General features: G+C 48.2%; 8 protein-coding genes across 8 annotated transcripts; 6 read left to right on the top strand and 2 right to left on the bottom strand.

The window, feature by feature from the left end:
• Positions 1 to 299: 299 nt before the first annotated feature.
• On the top strand, positions 300 to 1,915 carry LCP9604111_2472 (L-lactate dehydrogenase (cytochrome); the record flags this gene model as incomplete). Its single annotated transcript, XM_039069953.1, has 3 exons — positions 300 to 408; positions 463 to 776; positions 839 to 1,915. The coding sequence occupies 3 exons, from the start codon at positions 300 to 302 to the stop codon at positions 1,913 to 1,915; spliced, it is 1,500 nt and encodes a 499-aa protein (XP_038931224.1).
• Positions 1,916 to 2,646: 731 nt separating this feature from the next.
• Positions 2,647 to 3,762, bottom strand: LCP9604111_2473 (metallophosphatase domain-containing protein; the record flags this gene model as incomplete). Its single annotated transcript, XM_039069954.1, has 1 exon — positions 2,647 to 3,762. One exon carries the CDS (start codon positions 3,760 to 3,762, stop codon positions 2,647 to 2,649), a length of 1,116 nt encoding a protein of 371 aa, XP_038931225.1.
• Positions 3,763 to 4,593: 831 nt separating this feature from the next.
• On the top strand, positions 4,594 to 6,578 carry LCP9604111_2474 (serine/threonine-protein kinase; the record flags this gene model as incomplete). The annotated part of the gene is made up of 5 exons (XM_039069955.1): positions 4,594 to 4,760; positions 4,814 to 5,631; positions 5,700 to 5,775; positions 5,847 to 6,084; positions 6,141 to 6,578. 5 exons carry the CDS (start codon positions 4,594 to 4,596, stop codon positions 6,576 to 6,578), a joined length of 1,737 nt encoding a protein of 578 aa, XP_038931226.1.
• Positions 6,579 to 7,117: 539 nt separating this feature from the next.
• Positions 7,118 to 7,699, bottom strand: LCP9604111_2475 (MGMT family protein; the record flags this gene model as incomplete). Its single annotated transcript, XM_039069956.1, has 3 exons — positions 7,118 to 7,286; positions 7,400 to 7,526; positions 7,585 to 7,699. The coding sequence occupies 3 exons, from the start codon at positions 7,697 to 7,699 to the stop codon at positions 7,118 to 7,120; spliced, it is 411 nt and encodes a 136-aa protein (XP_038931227.1).
• A 204-nt stretch (positions 7,700 to 7,903) lies between these two features.
• Positions 7,904 to 8,911, top strand: cwc26 (putative cell cycle control protein (Cwf26); the record flags this gene model as incomplete). Its single annotated transcript, XM_039069957.1, has 1 exon — positions 7,904 to 8,911. The coding sequence occupies one exon, from the start codon at positions 7,904 to 7,906 to the stop codon at positions 8,909 to 8,911; it is 1,008 nt and encodes a 335-aa protein (XP_038931228.1).
• Positions 8,912 to 9,334: 423 nt separating this feature from the next.
• Positions 9,335 to 10,788, top strand: LCP9604111_2477 (putative nuclear envelope protein Brr6; the record flags this gene model as incomplete). Its single annotated transcript, XM_039069958.1, has 3 exons — positions 9,335 to 9,443; positions 9,503 to 10,413; positions 10,465 to 10,788. The coding sequence occupies 3 exons, from the start codon at positions 9,335 to 9,337 to the stop codon at positions 10,786 to 10,788; spliced, it is 1,344 nt and encodes a 447-aa protein (XP_038931229.1).
• A 1,547-nt stretch (positions 10,789 to 12,335) lies between these two features.
• On the top strand, positions 12,336 to 16,893 carry LCP9604111_2478 (trehalose-6-phosphate synthase; the record flags this gene model as incomplete). The annotated part of the gene is made up of 9 exons (XM_039069959.1): positions 12,336 to 12,627; positions 12,671 to 13,040; positions 13,105 to 13,478; positions 13,522 to 13,864; positions 13,915 to 13,958; positions 14,918 to 14,985; positions 15,193 to 15,232; positions 16,203 to 16,219; positions 16,456 to 16,893. 9 exons carry the CDS (start codon positions 12,336 to 12,338, stop codon positions 16,891 to 16,893), a joined length of 1,986 nt encoding a protein of 661 aa, XP_038931230.1.
• Positions 16,894 to 18,855: 1,962 nt separating this feature from the next.
• LCP9604111_2479 (amino acid permease) lies at positions 18,856 to 20,857 on the top strand (the record flags this gene model as incomplete). The annotated part of the gene is made up of 8 exons (XM_039069960.1): positions 18,856 to 19,033; positions 19,085 to 19,196; positions 19,244 to 19,370; positions 19,432 to 19,589; positions 19,643 to 19,804; positions 19,880 to 19,974; positions 20,024 to 20,395; positions 20,451 to 20,857. The coding sequence occupies 8 exons, from the start codon at positions 18,856 to 18,858 to the stop codon at positions 20,855 to 20,857; spliced, it is 1,611 nt and encodes a 536-aa protein (XP_038931231.1).
• Between the last annotated feature and the right edge of the window lie 782 nt (positions 20,858 to 21,639).

The following is a 21,639-nucleotide window of genomic DNA, read 5'->3' on the forward strand; positions in this document are numbered from 1 at the left end:
GAGGAAATGACCCAGACCGAGGCTCCGACAACGATCCCCCACCAATCCCTTAGATCCTTTGGATTTTGGGCTTGATCTTAGGAATACTCCGTACATTCAATTCGATTAATATACGGACCTAAGGAGCATTTGAGTTCTCATCCGACGAGGCGAGTCTCATCCGACAAGTCGGCCGAGAGGCTCCCCGCAACTTCTCCCCCGGACTCATTTATCCCGAGGGTCCACTAGATCTTTTTCCCTTTCATTACTTCCTCTCTTCTACTCTTCAGCGAACAATATACTCTCTTATCCTTTTCAATATGAGCGCAGGCAAGCTCACCGGCGCCGTTGTCGCCGAGCACAACTCCAAAGACTCGTGCTGGATCATTGTGCACGGCAAAGCCTACGACGTAACCGAATTCCTCCCGGGTGTGTGTTTCTTTACTACGTTTCCCTCCTCGAATGTGTACTAATATTTCTCAGAACACCCTGGTGGCCAGAAGATCATCCTCAAGTATGCAGGCAAAGATGCGACCGAAGAGTTCGAACCAATCCACCCACCCGATACCCTGGACAAGTTCCTGGACCCGTCGAAGCACTTGGGAGCAGTAGACATGGCAACCGTTGAGCAGGAAGAAAAAGCCTTCGACCCGGAGGAAGCCGAACGCCAAGAGCGCATTTCCCGCATGCCCCATCTCGAGGCTTGCTACAACCTGCTGGACTTTGAGGTGGTGGCCCGCCAAGTTATGAAGAAGACGGCGTGGGCATACTACTCTAGCGGAGCAGATGATGAAATTGTAAGCTACCATGATGATTTATACCCCCAGGCACGAAATCCCCAGTGCTAACCTATAACCAGACAATGCGCGAGAACCATGCAGCCTTCCACAAAATCTGGTTCAGGCCGCGAATTCTAGTCGATGTCGAGCACATCGACATGACCACAACAATGCTGGGCACAAAATGCTCAATCCCATTCTACGTGACTGCCACGGCGCTCGGCAAGCTGGGCCACCCAGAAGGCGAAGTGGTGCTCACAAAAGCCGCCCACGAACACAACGTAGTACAAATGATTCCCACGCTAGCCTCATGCTCCTTGGACGAAATCATTGACGCCAAACAAGGCGACCAAGTGCAATGGCTCCAGCTATACGTCAACAAAGACCGCGAAATCACGCGCAAGATTGTCGAGCATGCCGAGGAGCGCGGCTGCAAGGGCCTCTTCATCACCGTCGACGCGCCCCAACTCGGCCGCCGCGAGAAAGATATGCGTTCTAAATTCTCCGATCCTGGCTCGAACGTCCAGTCCGGCGGCGATGACATCGACCGCACCCAGGGCGCCGCCCGCGCCATCTCCTCCTTCATCGACCCCGGGCTCTCCTGGAAGGATATCCCCTGGTTCAAATCCATCACACGCATGCCGATCGTGCTGAAGGGCGTGCAGTGTGTTGAGGACGTCCTGCGCGCCGTCGAGGCAGGCTGCGACGGCGTCGTGCTCTCCAACCACGGCGGCCGACAGCTCGAGACCGCGCGGTCCGGCATCGAGGTTTTGGCCGAGGTGATGCCTGCGCTCCGCGAGCGTGGCTGGGAAAATCGCATTGAAGTCTATGTTGACGGCGGTGTGCGTCGCGCAACTGATATCCTTAAAGCGCTTTGTCTAGGCGCGAGGGGTATTGGTATTGGGCGGCCGTTCCTGTATGCCATGTCTGCTTATGGGCTTGATGGTGTGAACCGTGCTATGCAGCTGCTGAAGGATGAGATGGAGATGAACATGCGGTTGATTGGAGCTCCGACTGTGGCGGATCTCAGTCCTAGTCTGCTTGATACTCGCGGGTTGTTGGGTGGGCACTCCGGGGTTGTGCCGTCTGATACCCTTGGCCTTAGTGCATATGATCCATTGCAGGTGCCGAGGTTTAATGAGAAGCCGAAGCTGTAATCCTCTTTGCTGCATTGTAGTTCATTTTTGTTTGTGTTGAAGCTTGCTGAGTTGTTCGCGTCGGTCTACAGGGTGGTATCGTCTGGGCATATAACCATTGAGTCCATATATATCTCTATACCCATGCAATATGTACAAATTATTCTTTTTGGTCAAATATCTCTTTGGCTTGTAGAACTTAAATGATTGATGCCAAGACTACGGAGATATATTTTGAAGTTGACATACCAACACGTGGGAATTCAAGGTTTCTTACTTTGTAGAAGGAGCCTCAGTATCACCTGAAAAACCGGAGACGTATATTTCCATCTACATCTACATTTGCCTTTGATTTATTGCTTTCTTTTCTTCCTTTCCGTATATATAGGGTATGTATACCTTTTTGAATACATATATGCCTTTATACTATGATTGCCCCTCTGACATTAACTAGAAGCTCAATGAGGTTCTGTTGATCCCATGAACTAGGTTACTATTGCTACCAAGATCAGAACCGCCAATATATATATTATACAATTATCATTTTTGTAACGTGAAATACAAGGTGGATCTTGAGAACCAACCTTGGAGTTGCTCAGGCTGAAGATGCGAATAGCCGAAAAGAGACGCCTTTTGTGGCGTAGGTAAACCGCTCAGCTTTATTTACAGTGGCAGTTCACCAAGCGCAAGCCAACCAACATGGTATTATGAACAGGAACCAAAAAGCGAACGCTATGCTTACCGATGGAAGATCACAGGGAAAAAACCCTCGGCGGGTTACCTAGCCGGCCACTGTCACGATACATGCAAGCAGCGTTGACCATCCACCCACCATGAAGGTTCTCCCCACCCCAGATGTGAGCCCAAACCACACCTGAGATCCCGTATCCCACGACCCGCGCGGCATCCACCCAGGCAGATAGATCGAAGAGATCGCGGAGGAAGCCAGCGAGCGAAGACATGCGGCTAAAGCGTGCACGCGAGCGGCGCGAGGCACACAATCTTTCCCAGGCGCGTTGGGCCTCATCCCAGAAGATAGGTTCCTGGCCGGCAGATTCATGGACGTGACCGAAGACGTGGAGGGCAGGACGGACACGCCATGATTCCGCCAGCAGGTTGGGACAGCCGGTGGAAAATATGGGGGAAAGGTCGAGATGAGATTGGGGTGGGGTGTGGGTGACGAGGATGTCTGTCTCTGGGGGGATGGTGCCGGACCAGGCGTCGTGGTGTGGGGGGTATGTGAAGGCGTGTTCGGGGCCGAAGGGGACGATGGCTGGGACTTGGGGGGCGCCGTAGATTGTGAGAGAGCGCGAGCGGGAGCTAGTACTGGGGGCGGTGGGCGAGGGCGCAGAGGTGTCGGCGAACGAGAGGGTCACGGCTGAGTGTTGGAGGTAGTGTATGTCACCCCAGTCGATGCGGGAGTCGTCGTTCAGCTCGTGGAACGAGCGAATGGATGCCGTCGAGGAAGAGATTGCCGCGAAGGAATCCCCCATGGAAGCTGGGTCTTTACGATCCTCATCCAGACGTGACCGCACGTCGAAGTAGCTGTCATGGTTCCCTCCGATGACGATTTTGTATGGGTGGGGAAGGCTCCGGAGCCAGTCAACAGAGGCTTGGATATCGCGTGCGGAACCGTTGTTGCAGAGGTCTCCGGCGTGGATGAGAAGGTCTCCGTCAGGTACGTCTGGCCATTCGAGGGTGTGAGTATCGGAAATGCAGACTACTCGGATTGGTTGAGTGCCAGGCGGAGGGAGTCGAGGAGGGCCACGCAGACGGAGCAATATCTGGTGTACTGGATAGAGTAGGGCCACCAGAGGAGAGGCGATGAAGTAGTCGTGAATAGGGCGGCGGTTGAAGGGACTTGTCATGGTGACAGAGAAGCCAAAGGAACGGCTCAGAGTAGTAAGAGTTCAAGAGGTGAATCCACCGAGGTCAAGTCAGGTAGCTAGTTACCCCAAGCGGGGATCGTCACATCAAGACTGCAGTCGATCTTTTCTTTTTCTTTTTTCTTTTTTTCTTTCTATCTGATTGAAATTCAATAGAATAATGAATAAGAATGTAGTCAAGGATAGGATAGGTAGAGTAAGGTGGATGTAGCAGGAAAGACCTAAAACATCTACAGTATATAACCAAGTGAACAAAGTCAGCATCACAGAATGTATCTCCTCTGACATGTACGCGTATGCTGTACTTGCTACTTGCTATGTTTCTACTAGTCAAAGCATTAGCGCTGAGACTTCTCTTTTCTTCACATTTACATGCATCCAGGATATTCTTATAAGGCTATTTATTGTCTATACTCAATGCGTCCATATTTGCCACCACGACGCTGTGGCTGCTTGCGGAATACCATCCCATCGATCTCAACACTCCCCTTTTCTCCGAAGTGATCTATCTTTCTCTTGATCTTATAAAACTTGACTTTTGCGATCGGATCGTCGCTCTGGCCCATATTCTCTTTGGCCTTTGCCTTTACCCGCAATTTTCCAATCTTTGACATCTTCTTTCCCCTCCTCAAATTATTCCTACCCAGTTTATTTGAACTTTTCCTCTGCAATATTTGATTACCGTGTCTTTACTGTGTGTGCAGGTGGTAGAGGCGCCCCCCCCTCCAACATCCACCGCCTCTAAGTTCCGCTTGAACCAACCAAAAGCCAGTGTGCCCCGCCTCTCAGCTTGACCTCCCAAATCTCCACATCATGGAGGGAGTCGATCTTACCAAGGCGATGCTCAACAAGGGCAAACAGATGGCAAACGTTGCTGCGTCAGCTGCCAATGGCAACGGCGGAAAGAAGAGGAGAAAGGGCACCGACTTGAAGCCCATCGTCACTAATGAAGCGAACCCTGGGCCCGGTGCTACAGAATCGTATGTCTTGAAACATTTCTGATGAACAGGGTTACTAATCTCCCATGGATCAGAACCGGCGCTGCTCAGTCAAACTCCAAAGCATCCGCATCGCGATCATCATCCTCATCGTCTGGCGAAGAACTCGAGGCTACCGCGGAAGAGGAGGACTCCGAAGATTATTGCAAAGGCGGATACCACCCCGTCGCTGTGGGCGAAGCATACAACAATGGTCGCTATATTATCGTGCGCAAGCTTGGATGGGGTCATTTTTCGACGGTCTGGCTGTCGCGGGACACAACCACCAACAAGCATGTCGCGCTGAAGGTGGTTCGATCCGCCGCACACTACACCGAAACCGCGATCGACGAAATCAAGCTCCTCAACAAAATAGTTCAAGCGAAACCCTCTCACCCTGGTCGGAAGCATGTGGTCAGTCTGCTGGACTCGTTTGAACACAAGGGACCCAACGGTATCCATGTTTGTATGGTTTTTGAAGTCCTGGGCGAGAACCTCTTGGGTTTGATCAAGCGGTGGAACCATCGCGGTATTCCCATGCCGCTAGTCAAGCAGATTGCAAAGCAAGTACTGCTGGGCTTGGACTATCTCCACCGCGAGTGTGGAATCATCCACACGGATCTGAAGCCGGAGAATGTCCTGATCGAGATTGGAGATGTGGAGCAGATCGTCAAGGCGCATGTCAAGGAAGAAGCCAATAAAGATGCCAAAGAGAAAGAGGATAACCGGAACGGGCGGAGACGGCGACGCACACTGATCACAGGGAGCCAGCCGCTCCCTAGTCCGCTCAACACCAACTTCAATAACTTCGACTTCAAACATAGCTCTTCCAACTCACACAGTAGCCTCAGCCAGATGGTCAATGAGCCTGCAGGTCAGTCCCCCTTGATGCACCCATGGCTCGACCGCGCGCGAGAAAAGAAACTGACCTAGCATCTACAGCAGAAACGCCCTCCATGAGAGAACTGCTTGGGGTGAAGGAAGAAGATGTGCAGCAGAACCAGCGAGAGAAAACTGCGTACGTCATGACATACATCTGCCTTGCTCTGATTGATAAGAGCTTGATCTAATCTAACAATATACATACAGAGATCTTCTGGAGCGCGAGGTGTCTGGCATTTCCCTCGATAAAGGCTCTTCGAGCAAATCACCGGAAGAAGAACTTGACGTCAATATTATTTCTGTCAAGATTGCAGACTTAGGCAATGCTTGTTGGGTCGGTCATCATTTCACCAACGACATTCAGACTCGTCAATACCGCTCGCCCGAAGTCATACTGGGCTCTAAGTGGGGTGCCAGTACCGACGTGTGGAGTATGGCATGCATGGTGAGTGGCATGATCATCAATCACAGCCGAAGCCGAACAACATGCTAATTGTCTAGGTTTTCGAACTCATCACTGGAGACTACCTCTTCGACCCCCAATCAGGGACCAAATATGGCAAGGACGATGATCACATCGCCCAAATCATTGAACTACTGGGTCCCTTCCCCAAGTCACTCTGCATGTCCGGCAAATGGTCCCAAGAAATTTTCAATCGCAAGGGTGAACTGCGCAATATCCACCGACTTCGTCACTGGGCCCTGCCCGACGTCCTGCGAGAAAAGTACCACTACTCCATGGAGGAGAGCATGCGTATTAGCGAACTCCTATTGCCCATGCTTGATCTGTCACCGGAGAAGAGGGCGAACGCTGGTGGTATGGCAGCTCATGAGTGGATAAAGGACACGCCTGGTATGGATGGGATCGATCTGGGCATTGTCCCTGGAACTCGTGGGGAGGGTATTGAAGGCTGGGCTGCTGAGGTCAAAAAGCGATGAAGATGACCTTAGTGATCCCCTCCCTCTTTGTTCTCTTTCCTTAGCCTAGATGGGACTATCCCCTGGGTTTTCATGCCCTTATGGCGATGATGTGAGTTAACGATCTTTTTTCTCTTTCCATTTACGGATTGATGCTGGTTGGTTTATGTCTTTGTTCTTCTTCAAAGCTTTTCTTTCGTCCTATGCTGGTAGTTGGTTGGATGGGGTGTTATTCGAGATGCTCGTATGCTTATGCCTCGCCTTTCCCCCTGCACGTCTGTCAACCTTTTGTGTCTGGTGCTTTTCGATCTCATATCTCCCCGATAGACTCGTCTTTCTATTTCCATTGATCATATTCGTGATGGGTCTTTAGTCTCCTGTATCATCCCTTCCCACTTCCCACTCGTCTGGGAAGTCCTTCTAGATTTGCTCCAGACAGACAAGTTATGACTATTTGCTATGTATGGATTCAATCTCCGTAAAATTTTTGAATCATTGTTAACGCTCGGATGCAACGCAAGGGCACTAAAACCCCAATGTATGAGGATTTTCGAGAGTCTTTATGGGGTGTTATTCTCTGGCTGCTCATCCGTTCCCTCGCTCGACAGCTCGCTTGGAAACCATCCATACCGAGAAAAATCAACATACATCTCGCCCATGCTGTCTGTAGTAACCTCCACACCTTCTTGTGCGAGAGCTTCTGCCTGACGCTCCGCACTCCCGGGTCCACTGTTATAGATGTCAGCCGTGAACACGTATAAAAGTTCGTTTCAAGTCTAGATTATATGGTCCAGTTTGATATGATATAAGAATTCGGAATAGGTAGCCTAGAACAAACGCACCGATGCGAAATCATTCCTTTAGAATTAATCACTCGCTGCCACGGCACAGTGTTCGAGTTGAAATACGAGCCAGACTCCGGTGACGGAAGCACCTTGAGACAGACTCCGACCTGGCGGGGGCGCTGAGCTATTACCAAAGAAAAATGGTTAGTATATATCCAACAAGCATATAATTGCATCCATACGTTCACCGAGGAGGCGTGCGATATGACCGTAGGAAGTGACTTTGCCCCGGGGAATCTCTTTGATGGCTTCGTAGACTGCGTTGGCCCACCACTCTGCTTCTTCGGAGCGTGGCATTGTACAGGCCTCTCAATTAGTTCAGCGAGCAAGTTCGAAGTCTCACTCTGCATTGCCGAGTCCATAATCAAATGACGTTCACGCCTTGTTAACTTAGCGCTAGGCGGCATACAGTTCGGGGAAACGTTCCTCCGGATCATTAAATCACTGAGCTCAACCTGCACCTCTACATTTCACATTCCTCACATACAGCATACCGAAATTATGCCTGGCTCACTCGCCGACTACCTGGCAAAGAACTATCTGACCGCTGACCCTACCACCGAGCGGCCAAAGAAGAAGCGCAAGAAGACCAAAGCCATCGATACTGCAGGCTCTGGTCTCATCATTGCCGATGATGATCCACCAGACATTCGCTCATTAGGAAATACGGAAGAAGACGATGAGGATAGACCTTATTTCGACACATCCGCCAGAACCACAGAATTCCGCCGCGCAAAGAAGTCAAGCTGGAAGACAATCGGAGGACCCACGTCCGGCCAAGGAAGTGAACAAGAAGCCGCCGACGCAATTCTAGCCGATGCAGCAGCTGAACGCGCCGCCCACCAAGACCCCGACGACGAAGATGCGCTTATGATAGAAAATGAAGACGACGGCGCAGGGCGCATGGAGTCCGGAGTACGAGGGGGTCTCCAAACCGCCGCCCAAACCGCAGCAATGGTGAAAGCCCAAGAAAAGCGGCGCAAGGCCGAAGAAGCACAGTACCGCGATCCCTCAGCAGTGAATCAAAAAAGCCAAGAAACAATCTACCGAGACGCATCCGGCCGAATCATCAACGTGGCCATGAAACGCGCCGAAGCCCGACGCGCAGAAGAAGAAAAGCGCGAGAAAGAAGAACAGGCGCGCGAGGCGCTGATGGGAGATGTGCAGCGACAGCAGCGCGAGGAGCGACGACAGAACTTACAAGATATCAAGGCCATGCCACTTGCACGGACGATCGAGGACGAGGAACTGAACGAAGATATGAGGGCCCGCGATCGGTGGAATGATCCCGCTGCGGAGTTCCTTACTGCCCGGCGTGATGCGGGAGCCAGTGTTACGGGGCGGCCGCTTTATCAGGGCTCATTCCAGCCTAATCGATATGGGATCCGGCCAGGGCACCGCTGGGATGGCGTGGATCGTGGCAATGGATTTGAGAAAGACTGGTTTACGTCGCGGAACAAGAAGAGTCGGTTTGAGGCTTTGGAATACCAGTGGCAGATGGATGAGTAGATGGCTTCTCATGTCTGTCTTGTATGCTTTCCATCTTGTTTAATACCCATAGTGGGTGCTGGTCGCCCGATGCGTCAAATGATCATACTTGCTTCGATGTTGGATTTGAGTCTTGTCTATACATTTGTAATATCAACGTTGTAGATCTCTAGATCTGTGGTCCATTCCACGGGCCGATGTCAATGTTTCGATTAGGTCTGCTCAAGCACGACTGCTTAAAATCTCTTTCCTAAAGCTGTATATACACCACAAAACAAAGCAAAGATATGTGCGAAGAAGATGAAGTACGGTCCTTGTCGGAGATAAAGAGTGTCGATGCCAAGGTTGCTACGGGATCTGGATGTTTACCCCAAACAAAAAACTTCCCGACTTTTGACACTCACCATCCACCCGCTACGGATCTATATTCAGCGAGAAACAAAGATGGACAAACGAACGGGAGAGAGTCCAATGGACTTTGAGTGGCAAACTCGAGCCCCCGGCGACGTGACCTCACCCTTCTACCAGCTTGGAGCGCAGCATGACAAGAAACGTTCGTATCCCGGTCTGAACGACGACAACTGCAATTACAAGCCCCTGACACTCCTACAGGAACATACAGCGCATTCGAATCGCCCCAGAAGCAAGCGTTACCCTCGCTCCGCGAACCAAACTCTCAACCCTTCCTCTTTTCACAGCCCCGACAACAACCCGCACCACTATCACCCAAGGCTAAATTCGGCCAACCTGCTTTCCAGACACCACGGAAATTTGATGTGGATTTTTCATCTGGCGCTGAGAATATGTCGTCACCGGAATATGCAGACAACGAGGACACGCCCGAGCAGCAATACAAGTCAGGGAAGGGAACTTCGTCACTATTCAACTTTCATGGCCGGAATCCGCAGAGCCCAGGGCGAGGCGAAATCCCTCGGCTAACCCACCACTCCAACGCAGCCTTGCACCGGATACAAAAGAAACGACGGAGAGACAAGGAACTAGGTCGGCAAATACGAGTCGACAGCGATGACGATAGCGACCAAGACCGGCCCAGCAGCAGGGAGGAGAAGCCGGTGAAAGCCACGAAGCAAGGGAAGGGAGAGAAATTCGAACAGGATCGCTCGCGAGTCTCATCCTGGTCTGAGTTCTTCAGCATGCTGGAGGCACACCCGAATGTCCCCGCCATCCTGTCGTGGTGGGCCCAACTGGTGGTCAACCTATCGCTGTTCTCTCTGGCCGTCTACGTGGTTTTCGGATTTGTGTCGGCCATTCGAGGCGAGTTCGAGCAAGCTGCACAGGAAATGTCTGATACTATCTTGGCCGACATGGCGGTCTGCACAAAAAACTATATCGACAACGACTGCGGGCGATCGAGTCGCGTCCCGGCTCTGGAGACTATATGCGAGAACTGGGAACGGTGTATGAATCGTGATCCAGCAAAGGTTGGCCGCGCCAAAGTCTCCGCTCATACAATGGCTATTATCATCAACAGTTTCATTGACCCCATTAGCTGGAAGGCGATTGTGAGTTTCCCTGCGCGCTCAGTTTTGGATCTTTACTGACTTTTATACTAGCTGTTCTTCCTCGCAACCATATCTACTGTCACCGTTTTTAGCAACTGGTCATTCCGCTCATTGAGACAACGTCTTCAGCAACAGAACTACGCGCAACACCCACCACCACCCCAATCCATGCACCCACAGCTGCAGCATAACCCCTCCTTCGGATACTACGGGCAGCAAGACCCCCGGCAAACCCAAGGAGTTGCTTACGACGAGAAATACGATCAGCCCCTGATGCTCGAAAACACACGGGCGATGGACTTTGTCACCGAGCGCTCTCGTGAGCGTGAGCAGCACCTCCGGACACCGAGCCCAACTAAGCGCAGGTTTACCTAAGCCACTGTTCTCATTTCTGGGCCTGGGTCTTGGTCGGCGTACTTGTTTTACAGCGGATGGGTTTGTAGCATAACCAGCGGGGATGGGATCATATTCGTTGGGATTTTCATTTGGCCCGGCACTGGTGTTTTATTTCATACCATCGTTATGGTGTTTTCTTTTCTTGTATTTGTTTCTAGTTGATTTAATTCTGGGGCTATACTGGCTTCTCTCTGCTGTCTCTACCTCTGATATACGTACTACATAGGTACTTGTTTTTACTTAGGCCAGTATAAATCTCATATTTCGCCTCCGAACGGTATTACATACACAGTGATATAGACACAAGGGGCCGAACCCCTGTGTTTACTAAATACTGATGCCTCAATATGTTATTTAGGCCTAGACGCCTGAATTATGACTAGCAGAAGAATTAAACCACCTGACTTACTCCGTACTATTACAAAAATAGCCTCAACCGACACGATCTAGTTATCTCGACGGTAGTCTCTATAGTAGTCTTTTTAAGATGTATTCTTATATATTTTGAGGTATCTTTTCTATATATCTTCTCCCTAAGTAGACGGCTCATTAAGGCATCGGTATTAACTAAAGATTGGGATATGGCCCCTAGCACCTATAGGACTGCGTTCCTGTCGCCCTGCAGCTGAGTGAGAACATATCAAAAAGGGTTGAGATTAGCCTGCCTGAGATCTATATATATCTCAACCAAGCTCCATCCAGTCACGGAGGGTTCCGAACGTGTAGAACGGCAAAACCCCTAATAGGCTCAAAAGCGCATTTGGATCAGAGCGCAAAATCCGTCCAAAAATCCTGGGACTTTGCTATGAAAACTGGTGAGAATGGAGCTCCTCAGAGAGCCAATGCTTCAAGACAACAAAAAGAATAATAAGAGGCAAAGTTGTAAGGATTTAGATTTGACCACTAGCTTGAGAACTTGCTTCAAAGTGATTGTGTTTGCTGAATGTTCGTATATATCTGTACTGAATTGCTTCATCGAACGAAAAGAGGCAAATCGCTGAACAAGGTTGAGGCGTTAGCTCTGACATGCCCATGACGAAATCTTGCAATAAGAAGCAGCTCTGGAAATTTGTAAATAGATCAATATAATTAATCTAATGATTAAAGATGGAGAATTGCTACGGTATCTATATGTTGACAATTTCTGTGGCAAGTAAAGCGGATTGACCGGTGTCGATTTTATATCTCTGCTTGTATAGAACCCGGAAGGATCGTCAACCAACCATTTTTAAATCAGCTGATTCCAGACAAATGGAATATTTGAGGTAGAATGTAATCGAGGCCAATGTGGCCTAGATCTAGGCATATGGATAATAAAGAGGAGAGGGAAGCATTTTCTTTCATACTGACGTAAAGGTGCAATTTGCCATTTGCCATTTCTGCGGCGATGTATAAATCCAGATTTCCTCTTTGGTTTCTGCTTCTTTCAACTCAAAGCTGAATATCATTTTGGCCGAATTCTGTCTGTGACTCATCACTTGTTCTTTGTTGTTGAAGATACATAAAGTTCCAGCTGTTGTAACAGGATGGGTTCAATCACCGACGAAAAGCGAAAACTCATCATCGTCTCAAATCGTCTTCCATTGTCTGTGAAACGTGTTAATGGTGCCTTTCAATCTTCTATTTCGAGTGGTGGCCTCGTCACTTCTCTATCTGGGTTGACCAAGTCCACCAAGTTCCAATGGTTTGGCTGGCCAGGAATCGAAGTTAAAGACCCAAAGGATCAAGAAGATGTGAAAAAGAGTTTGGGAGAACATAATGCCGTTCCCATATTCCTCGATAGTACCCTGGCCCATGAGCACTATAACGGGTTCTCGAGTAAGCTCCGTGCCCTAACACCGCGATCCACGCTGACCGCCAGATCGTATCCTCTGGCCAATTCTCCATTATCAATCAGGTGTAGTTTTCGACGAAACTCCGTGGCAAGCATATAGGCGGGTAAACGAGTTATTCGCAGATGCGATTGCTGAGACAGCGGATACTGGGACATTGATCTGGGTCCATGATTATCATCTCATGCTTCTGCCCGAGCTTCTCCGTGATCGACTCAAACGGCAAGGTAAAACCTGTGCCATTGGCTTCTCACTCCACACGCCCTTTCCAGCAGGAGACTTTTGGAGGAATCTCCCTGTTCGAAAGCATCTCATCGAAGGCATGCTGTCCAGTGACCTGATTGGATTCCACACGGACGAATATAAACAAAATTTCATCGACACCTGTGCTAGTCTCCTGTGAGCAATAGCCCTAATTCCCTTACTCCACAAGCTTATGAAGTATCAACTAACACCACCACAGCAACGCTCGCACCGAAATTCCCAACCAAATTCAGTACAAAAATCGGCTAGTCTGTGTAAACAAGTTCATTGTCGGCATCGATCCCGAAAAGTTCACCGACACCCTGAAAAAGCCCGAGGTTCAAGAGCGCATTCGAAACTTGAAAGAACGCTATAAAGGCGTCAAGGTAATTGTTGGCGTCGACCGACTGGACCACATTAAAGGCCTCACGCAAAAATTGAAAGGATTCGACGCTTTTCTCGATGATCATCCAGAACTGCAAAACAAGGTCGTTCTTATCCAAGTTGCCGTTCCAAGCCGCGAGGAAGTGAAAGAATATCAGGAGCTCGAAACCGAACTGTCTACTATCGCCGGGAAGATCAACGGGAAACATGGTAAGACCTTGCCACAAATGTTGGGATTGTACTAACTAGCCAGCCACACCCGAGGGCACTCCGCTGCTGTATATGCATCGCTCCGTTCCATTCGACGAATTGACCGCGTTGTACTCAGTAGCCGATGTTTGCCTTCTCACCTCTACCCGCGACGGAATGAATCTCGTGGCCTTCGAGTATGTGGCATGCCAGCAAGAGCGTCACGGTGTCCTCGTTCTCTCCGAATTTGCTGGCGCGGCTACCTTCATGACAAAGGGTAGTATCCCGTTCCATCCTGCAAACAAGACGGAAATGTCCGAGGCGATCTTCAATGCGTTGAATCTGGACCCGGCCGAACGAAGGAGCAAGTACGAGTATCTTCGAGACTTTATCAATACCAACACAAGGTTCGAAGGACTTTCCTGCTTTCCTATTGTCAGTTGCTAACTTTGGGCAGTGCGAAATGGGGCGAGACTTTCATCGAAAAATTAGCCCTCCGTTGTAAACGACCCGGGGATCCATGTTGATTGTCGAGGACTGCTGGACATATGTATAGTGTTTTCAACCCCTTGTCGAAAGCAATTCGCTTGCCGTTACCATAGGGAATGAATTGTCGTCTTGTCTTGCCCACGGTTCCTGAGATATTGGCCTATTGGCTTGAGTCCGTATTCCTTCGCTTAGTTGTCGATGGCTATTTTGCTCGTCGGTAGTCGTTTTGCCTAGTTGTCCGTTTCCTTTTGGACTCCTCATGTTGTCGTGGGCAATGCTTCCTTCTTTTGCTGAGATTTGGATTACTTGGAGTCAATCGCCGCAATGATGAGGCGGTAGCGCAAAGCGGTAATGCCAAAGCAGTTGGAATAGATCTAGGTACCTGGCCCGGAAACCCCGATGCTCGAGCAAATTGTAGCTAGCTTTATCTCGCGCACTGCATCGATTCACAATGTGAAAGTTTGTACAAATATAGACTACTATCCTAGCTACAAGTTCACCAAGTTTGGTGCCAATATCTATGTTAATGCGAGTAGGGTTAAACCTGTCACCTCACAGCATCTATCACATCCGAGCAATGTGTACATATACCATAGACTCACTAAATCCAACCAATCAGCGTCCGATCGGAGGCAGAACCTCCTGCCCACCGCCAATCAGCATTGAGTACGAGTATAAATTGTTCAACTCAATTTTTCTGTCTTGTTTCTTTCTTTCCTCCTACACCACTCTCTGTCTCTCTTATTGCATCCAAATTCAGAGACTCCATCCTTGTACTCTTTCTCATTGCATCATGACTTGGACTTGACCTTCTGACCCCAATGCACGTAATCTCTTGTTTACACTACACCATTGCAGGGTGTACCTTGGTGAGTCTCAAGATCTCTTGCTTCGTGTGTCAATGACCTCGCTGCCTAGGTGACTTGTTTACCTCGCTTCGTCGTCGACGTCCTTGCTTACTCGTTCGCAAGTTTCTCCAAGGTTGCTTTTGTCTTTGTGTTTCTTGACTATTAATTGTGTTTCCATCACCTTGTTCTTGGTACGTTTTCTCCTGCTACCCCCTACATCCTCTCCATCACAGCATTCTATTGTTGCGCCGATTGATACGTGTTTCCATGGCTTCATGTCCACTCTCTCTCGGTTCAATGATGATGATGATGACGATGAAATAAGATGACACAGTTATCATTGCCTTTTCCCTCAGATGCTATGTGACTTATATTTTACTCATATCTCATTTGACTAGTGCCTACAAGTTACCTGCTTTGACCCAACTCCATCTATGTGTATGCACCCCCTCCCAACTCACATTATCCTTCTTGCCTCTTGCCTTAGTCATGGGTTTCATATTCTTTCGGTGGCGCAATGATGATATTCAAAACTTTTTCTGTGCGCTGATGTCTGATGAACTCACTGCTATATCTGAGGCACCGTTTGAAACCCATTGCCTGATTCACAAAATCATGATTTTTCATCTGCTAATGAGATTGTTTCTTCTAGTCTCCTGCCCTTGGTGACCGTCAATATAACAGTGATGACGGCCAATAGCTGTTCTCGTGCCTTGGATCAGCTTCTGACCTACCAGTTTGGACTTTTTTGCTTTCTTAGCAGAGCCCCCGTTGTCATTTCCATACTCGATATACCTGCTCGTTTCTGAAACAGCATTTTCCGATGGGATTGTAAGTCTATTTCTTCACCCTATTTCTCAAATTGGCGATGATGAAAAGGGTTATACCTACACCTCGGCTTATGTGTAGTATCTGTTCTTATCAGCCAAAAAAAAAAATACCGAGGAATGAAGAAAGAAAATACCTATCTGAGCCTACATTTGATGAAAAAATTCCTACTTGGACGTCTATTCAATTACTGGATGAATTTTGTTAACATTGTTGCTTCCTTTACAGGTCCGCTATTGTGATCTCGATACTTGATATACCTACTCGTTTCTGAAACGGCACCTGCCGATGGAATTGTGAGTCCATTTCTACACTCTCCAGCTCTCAATTCGGCGATGATGAAAAGGGTTGTACATACACCTCGGCTTATGTGTAGTATCTGTTCTTTTCAGCCAAAAAAAAGGGGAAAAAGTCGAAGACTGAAGAAAAAACCCCGATTTCTGAGCCTACACTTATTTGATAGAAGCCTTCCTAATTGAACGTTTCAATTACCGAATGAATTTTGCTAATATTGTGGCTGCCTTTACAGATCCGCTATTGCTATCTCGCCACTCGATATACCTACTCATTTCTAAAATAGCACTTGCTAATGGAATTGTAAGTCCATTTCTATGTTCCATTGTTTTCATTTGGCGATGATGAAAAGGGTTTACACCTACACCTCGGCTTATGTGTAGTATCTGTTCTTGTCAGCCAAAAAGAAAAAAGAAAAAGCCGAGGACTGAAGAAAAGAAAACCCTCATATCTGAGCCTACATTTGATTGCAACTTTCCTATTTGAACCCCATTTCATATTACTGAATTACATTTGCTAAGATCATTCCATCTTTCTAGCTCAGCTCTCCCAGCCCTTTGTCCCTTCCATTCCCACACTGGACGTTCATTTATATCCGAGCCTTCCCTTATCAAGAATCCGTCCTTTGTGGTGAAACAAAGAGAGCCCCGAAGAAAAATAAATGCATACCTCCATATCCTCAAAACCCTTCCCAAGTTCTTCGTACTCGAAGTTCCTATGTCCGGTGTATGAATTTCATCCTGGCAATCCCATTGGCCCTTCAATACCAAGAATTGAGTTGTTGTTACCTTGCTGCTATGGTTTGCCATTCTGTCAACTTCCTTCCTATGCTTCTATTACCCATCAGTGATTTGCTTAATGCCAATGATGATAAAAGTGGCATACTGACCATCTTTGATGACCAAACTACACTTGTTTGGGACACCTTTGAGCACTTTGCCTTCATTGTACTTATCAGTCTAATCCGTTCGTTGTAACTAACACCACATTCGCTTCAAAAGAAGGGTAAAATTTGAGTTGTGTGGATTTGGCACTGCGCTAATTTTCAGCTTGGCTAAATTTCCCCGTTCTCATAATTTTAGGGAACCGGTAGTCATTACTTCCCCTCGTACGGAGGCCTATAACGTATTCGGTAAACGAGCTGCGCACCCCAAAACACATAGTAAAAGTTATGTCGACAGTCTGTAGCTTTCTACAGCTCTCTAAATGGCGAGCGCTTAGATTCTCATGTCGCGCACTTCACAGAATATCCCTCGAAGGATTTTCCATTCAATATCTCAAGAGCATTTGCTTCATTGCGACAAGCGATAGCCTTAAAGAACTAGAAGCACTCGCCGAAACAGATGGTATTTGAGAATGATTTCAAGAGTTGTCGATGATTCCATCCGTGTTCGATGGCTCCCATGCAGAAAGTGAAAGTTCTATTTCCGAATTCGCCGTGTCATCGAAGAGTTGTCGCTCGGTATTCAATGACGAACTAAAGGCTCGTTTTTCAACGTATAAAGTCTTGATTACAGACAATTCTAGTCTTCTAGAATTGGAGGCCTTTAGCACTCGGCTACGTAAATGCTTGGAAAGGTTCGACAACCTTCACACGGTTGGACTTGCACATTACACGACGAGCTTTTTGCTCGACCCGCGACAAGAAAAAGTCCGATTTCTTGGCTGGCGCCGCCTCTTTAATCAAGTCGACTTCCGATTCGGCAGTAAGAACCTCGAGCCGCTTCATGGTAGCGGAAGCGTAATGGACAAGATTATCTCTTTAGCCTCGTCAAGGCTTTTGCAGACGCTCAGTGGAACCAATCGGAAAATCACAAAGTTACAGACATGTAATCCTGATTGCTGTGGTAAAATTGCCCCCGAAATCCTCCCCACAGAAGAGCAATACAGCTCTGTTCAATCCGTTCTGGGTGATTTAGAGGACCTCTACGTTTGCATAGCTTTCAGAATCATAAAGCCAGCTTATGTCATGAGTACAACCTAGATCACTCTGCTTATCCATGTTGCTCCCCACCTAGAAAGACTTGCGCTCTCGCAAGACTATTCTCTTGAAGAGCTGTCTAGCGAAATCGAATTCAATCGGCTCAAAGAGCTCCATCTCCATCAGACTTGCATCAACTCCAAGCATTTGAAATCATTGCTCCTCAAAGTCAAAGGAACCCTTGGTATTTTCACGATTTTTGAGGTGATCATGGAAGATACCTCACCATCATTGTTCCCAGATTATCCATCAATTTGTTATTGTATAACCCCAGCCAGGCTTCGTTCACCTCCAGTCCCTATTTCTACAATCACAAATATCTATGATCCAATCTAAACAACCCACACTCGGACTCCAAGAGCCTTCACTCCAAGTCCAATAGGCTACATCCCGACCTCAGTGTACTACAATCCAAGTTCAACAGCCTACACACCAACCTCAACAGACTACACTCCAACCTCAACTCCGTATTATACTCAACCAGCCGGACAACTGCCATCCGGACAAACTTACATCCCTTCAACCCCCTACATACCCTCCGTGGATCATGAGGGATTTCTTTGGAGAAAATCTATCGCTACAGAGATTCTCCATGGCAAATATCGCCGACCGCAGCCATGAGATCTCTATTCAAAGCACAGATGACTCGATTGAACCTAGCGACAAGGCTGTTTTTGATGCTGAAACTGCTGGAATTTCGTTTCGTCAATGGATCGGCCAATTAACCCCTATGCATTTACTGGATTCACCTAGTGTTCAAATGTGGCCATTTTAGTTGTAACTTCCCCCGCCTAAATCGCCCCACAAGATCACCCATGACGCCGCTCCCGTGCCTTATCACGACATTCCTTGACATGGGCGCATGTCTAGGGGTGTTTGCGTAAAAAAATAAAAAAGTTTAGTCTCTGTGTTTTGACTGATTCAATATCTTCTCTTTATTTGTATGCAATTCCTCAATATGACGGACAAAACGGATGTCAGCGCCATAACATACAGAGGACCTGTTCAGGATGGCACTACGAAAGGCTTCCGATCGGAGATAAACCGATCGGATGAAGAGATTGCAACAGATCCTATGTCTGCACCATTGAAGCGGCAGCTTAAGTCTAGGCATCTACAGATGATCGCTATTGGAGGTGGGCTTGCACATTGTTTTACGTAGTTGGTGTTGACTAAAGTATTCTCAGGCATTATCGGTCCTGGTCTGCTGGTGAGCTCGGGCAATGCACTACATGAGGGTGGACCCGCAGGGGCTTTGATTAGTTTCTCGCTGGTGGGCATTATCGTCTTCTTCGTCATGTAAGGGGTGTATTTCCTTGCCCTAAGAATGATTCTAATGGCTACAGGCAATCGCTGGGTGAGATGGCCACGCTACTCCCCGTGACTGGATCGTTCACCGAGTATGCGGAGCGCTTTATTGACGACTCTCTTGCGTTTGCTCTGGGATGGGCATATTGGTACTTATGGGTAACTGTACGGCATACATTGGGAATTCGAGTATTATGGATCATCCCTTACTAACATGACACTCTAGGTCCTTGCAAATGAATATAACGCCATATCGCTAGTAATTGGGTACTGGACAGATGCTGTTCCTCAATGGGGCTGGATCTTGATCTTCTGGGTGATGTTCCTTACCCTGTCAAATCTGGGAATTTTGGCCTATGGGGAGATGGAATTTTGGCTATCTCTGTACGTTTCCGCGTGCTTACGTTTGAAGCATGAAACTGACTAATGCAATACAGTATCAAGGTGTTGGCGTTGATTGTCTTTTTCATTCTCGCAATTATCATCAGCGCAGGTGGCATTGGACCGCGCGCCATTGGATTTGAATATTGGCGTGCCCCGGGGGCATTCGCAGATTCAATCAATGGCGTTGCGAAAACCTTTGTTGTTGCGGGAACTTTGTATGCTGGGACTGAAATGTATATTCCCCAATATCGAAGATGATAGAAAATGGCGAAAGCTGACAGTCAAATTAGGGTTGGTGTCACTGCTGGAGAATCGACGAATCCTCGAAAAGCAGTGCCTAAGGCTATCAGGCAGGTCTTTTGGCGTATCCTGATTTTCTACGTTGGTGAGTTCACATAAAACAGAAGACCGAAGCATTACTGAACTATATCTAGGTACCATCTTCTTCATTGGAATGCTCATCCCATGGAATGACAAAAGGTTGTTGGGCACAACGTCGAAGACAGCCAGCTCCCCCTTGACAATCTCGTTACAGGATGCTGGGATCCTCCCAGCTGCCCACCTCATTAATGCTCTCATTGTGATTAGTGTCATTTCTGCTGGAAATAGCTCGCTTTATGTGGCATCTAGAACGCTGCTTTTCATGTCTCGCAATGGAAAAGCGCCAAAATTCATTGGCCGGACAAATCGTCTCGGAGTTCCATGGGTTGGCTTAGTTTTCACCAACGTCTTCGCATGCATTGTGTTTTTGGAACAGTCCTCTAGTGCTGGGAGAGTCTACTCGGCATTGATAACCCTTTCGGGGGGTATGTTTGCCTTCCTTGCCCGTTCCCACCATTGTTCCCTGCTGACGAAGTATAGTTGCTACCTTTATTATTTGGTCGGTAATCGGAGTTGCGCATATTCGATTTCGAAAAGCCCTGGTCGCGCAAGGCCAAGACCCATCAAAGCTCCCATACCAGGCTCTCTTTTACCCATGGGGAACCTACCTTGCGCTGGCAGCAAATGTTTTCCTCGTTTTCTTTCAGGGGTACACCTGCTTCCTCAATCCCTTTAGCTCGACGGACTTTGTGATCAACTATATCCTGCTCCCTGTGTTTGTATTGTTTGTGGTTGTGTACAAGTTCTGGAATAAAACCCGTGTCGTCCGACTGGAGGATATGGACATCTGGACGGGGCGAAGGGAGCTCGTCGATTCGGAAGAGCCCGAGTCATCCAAAAAGGTTGCCAAGTGGTGGTCTCGCATATATTCCGTTGTTATAGGGTAGACCAGTCACCCTTTATCTTATACTATACCCATCCATACACAATCTGAAGCTACCCTTCGGTTATATGCAGACTAGCATATGACACATTTGCATCTAATCCACCGTGTAAAGGGTAACTGCCGAATGTGGCCTTGTGCGATTGACAACAGAAAAGCAAGAAACAAAACATGCCTAGTTGGCACCCAGCGGGCCAGATATGACAATTCAAGCGATCAGCACGGAGACCGTCGGAACACGGGGACACATGAGGGGAAAACAATATATACGAAGCGCAATTGAGTGAAATACCTTATCTCGACAAGCAAAGGGCTTGGATTTTGTTCACAGCTAGATGCATGCAGTCCACTGTTTCTCACTCAATGTTCAAATGCCGACAGCAATATGTCTATCCCCACATGGCCCGCTGAGTAATGGACCATTAGATCAACATCGTGTCCGACGGTTGCCGCCATGATTGGCCCGATAGAGAGACCCTGTTCATCTCAGGCGCATGGGTCTAAGGAAGAGACTCCATCCCACATAGTCCCCGCCCGTCGATCACCTGCCCGGATAGGGCGTATCTTCAGGACTCCGGAAGTCCTAGCACCACTCGATTCTTCACGCTGTCCCCAATCGACCAATCGGGACTATCTAGTACCTCGGTTTGACCTCTATACTTCATGGTCACCGCTCGGTGGATGTACCTCATTCGGTATGGTTGTTGTCAATTGATCATTTGGACCTGCAGTATACGATTGCCAATTAAGACCAAGACGGCTGGATACACAGAATGTAACATCGCA

Source organism: Penicillium roqueforti, assembly GCF_015533775.1.
Source record: "Penicillium roqueforti strain LCP96 04111 chromosome Unknown scaffold_03, whole genome shotgun sequence".
In the NCBI taxonomy this organism is placed as follows: Eukaryota; Fungi; Ascomycota; class Eurotiomycetes; order Eurotiales; family Aspergillaceae; genus Penicillium; species Penicillium roqueforti.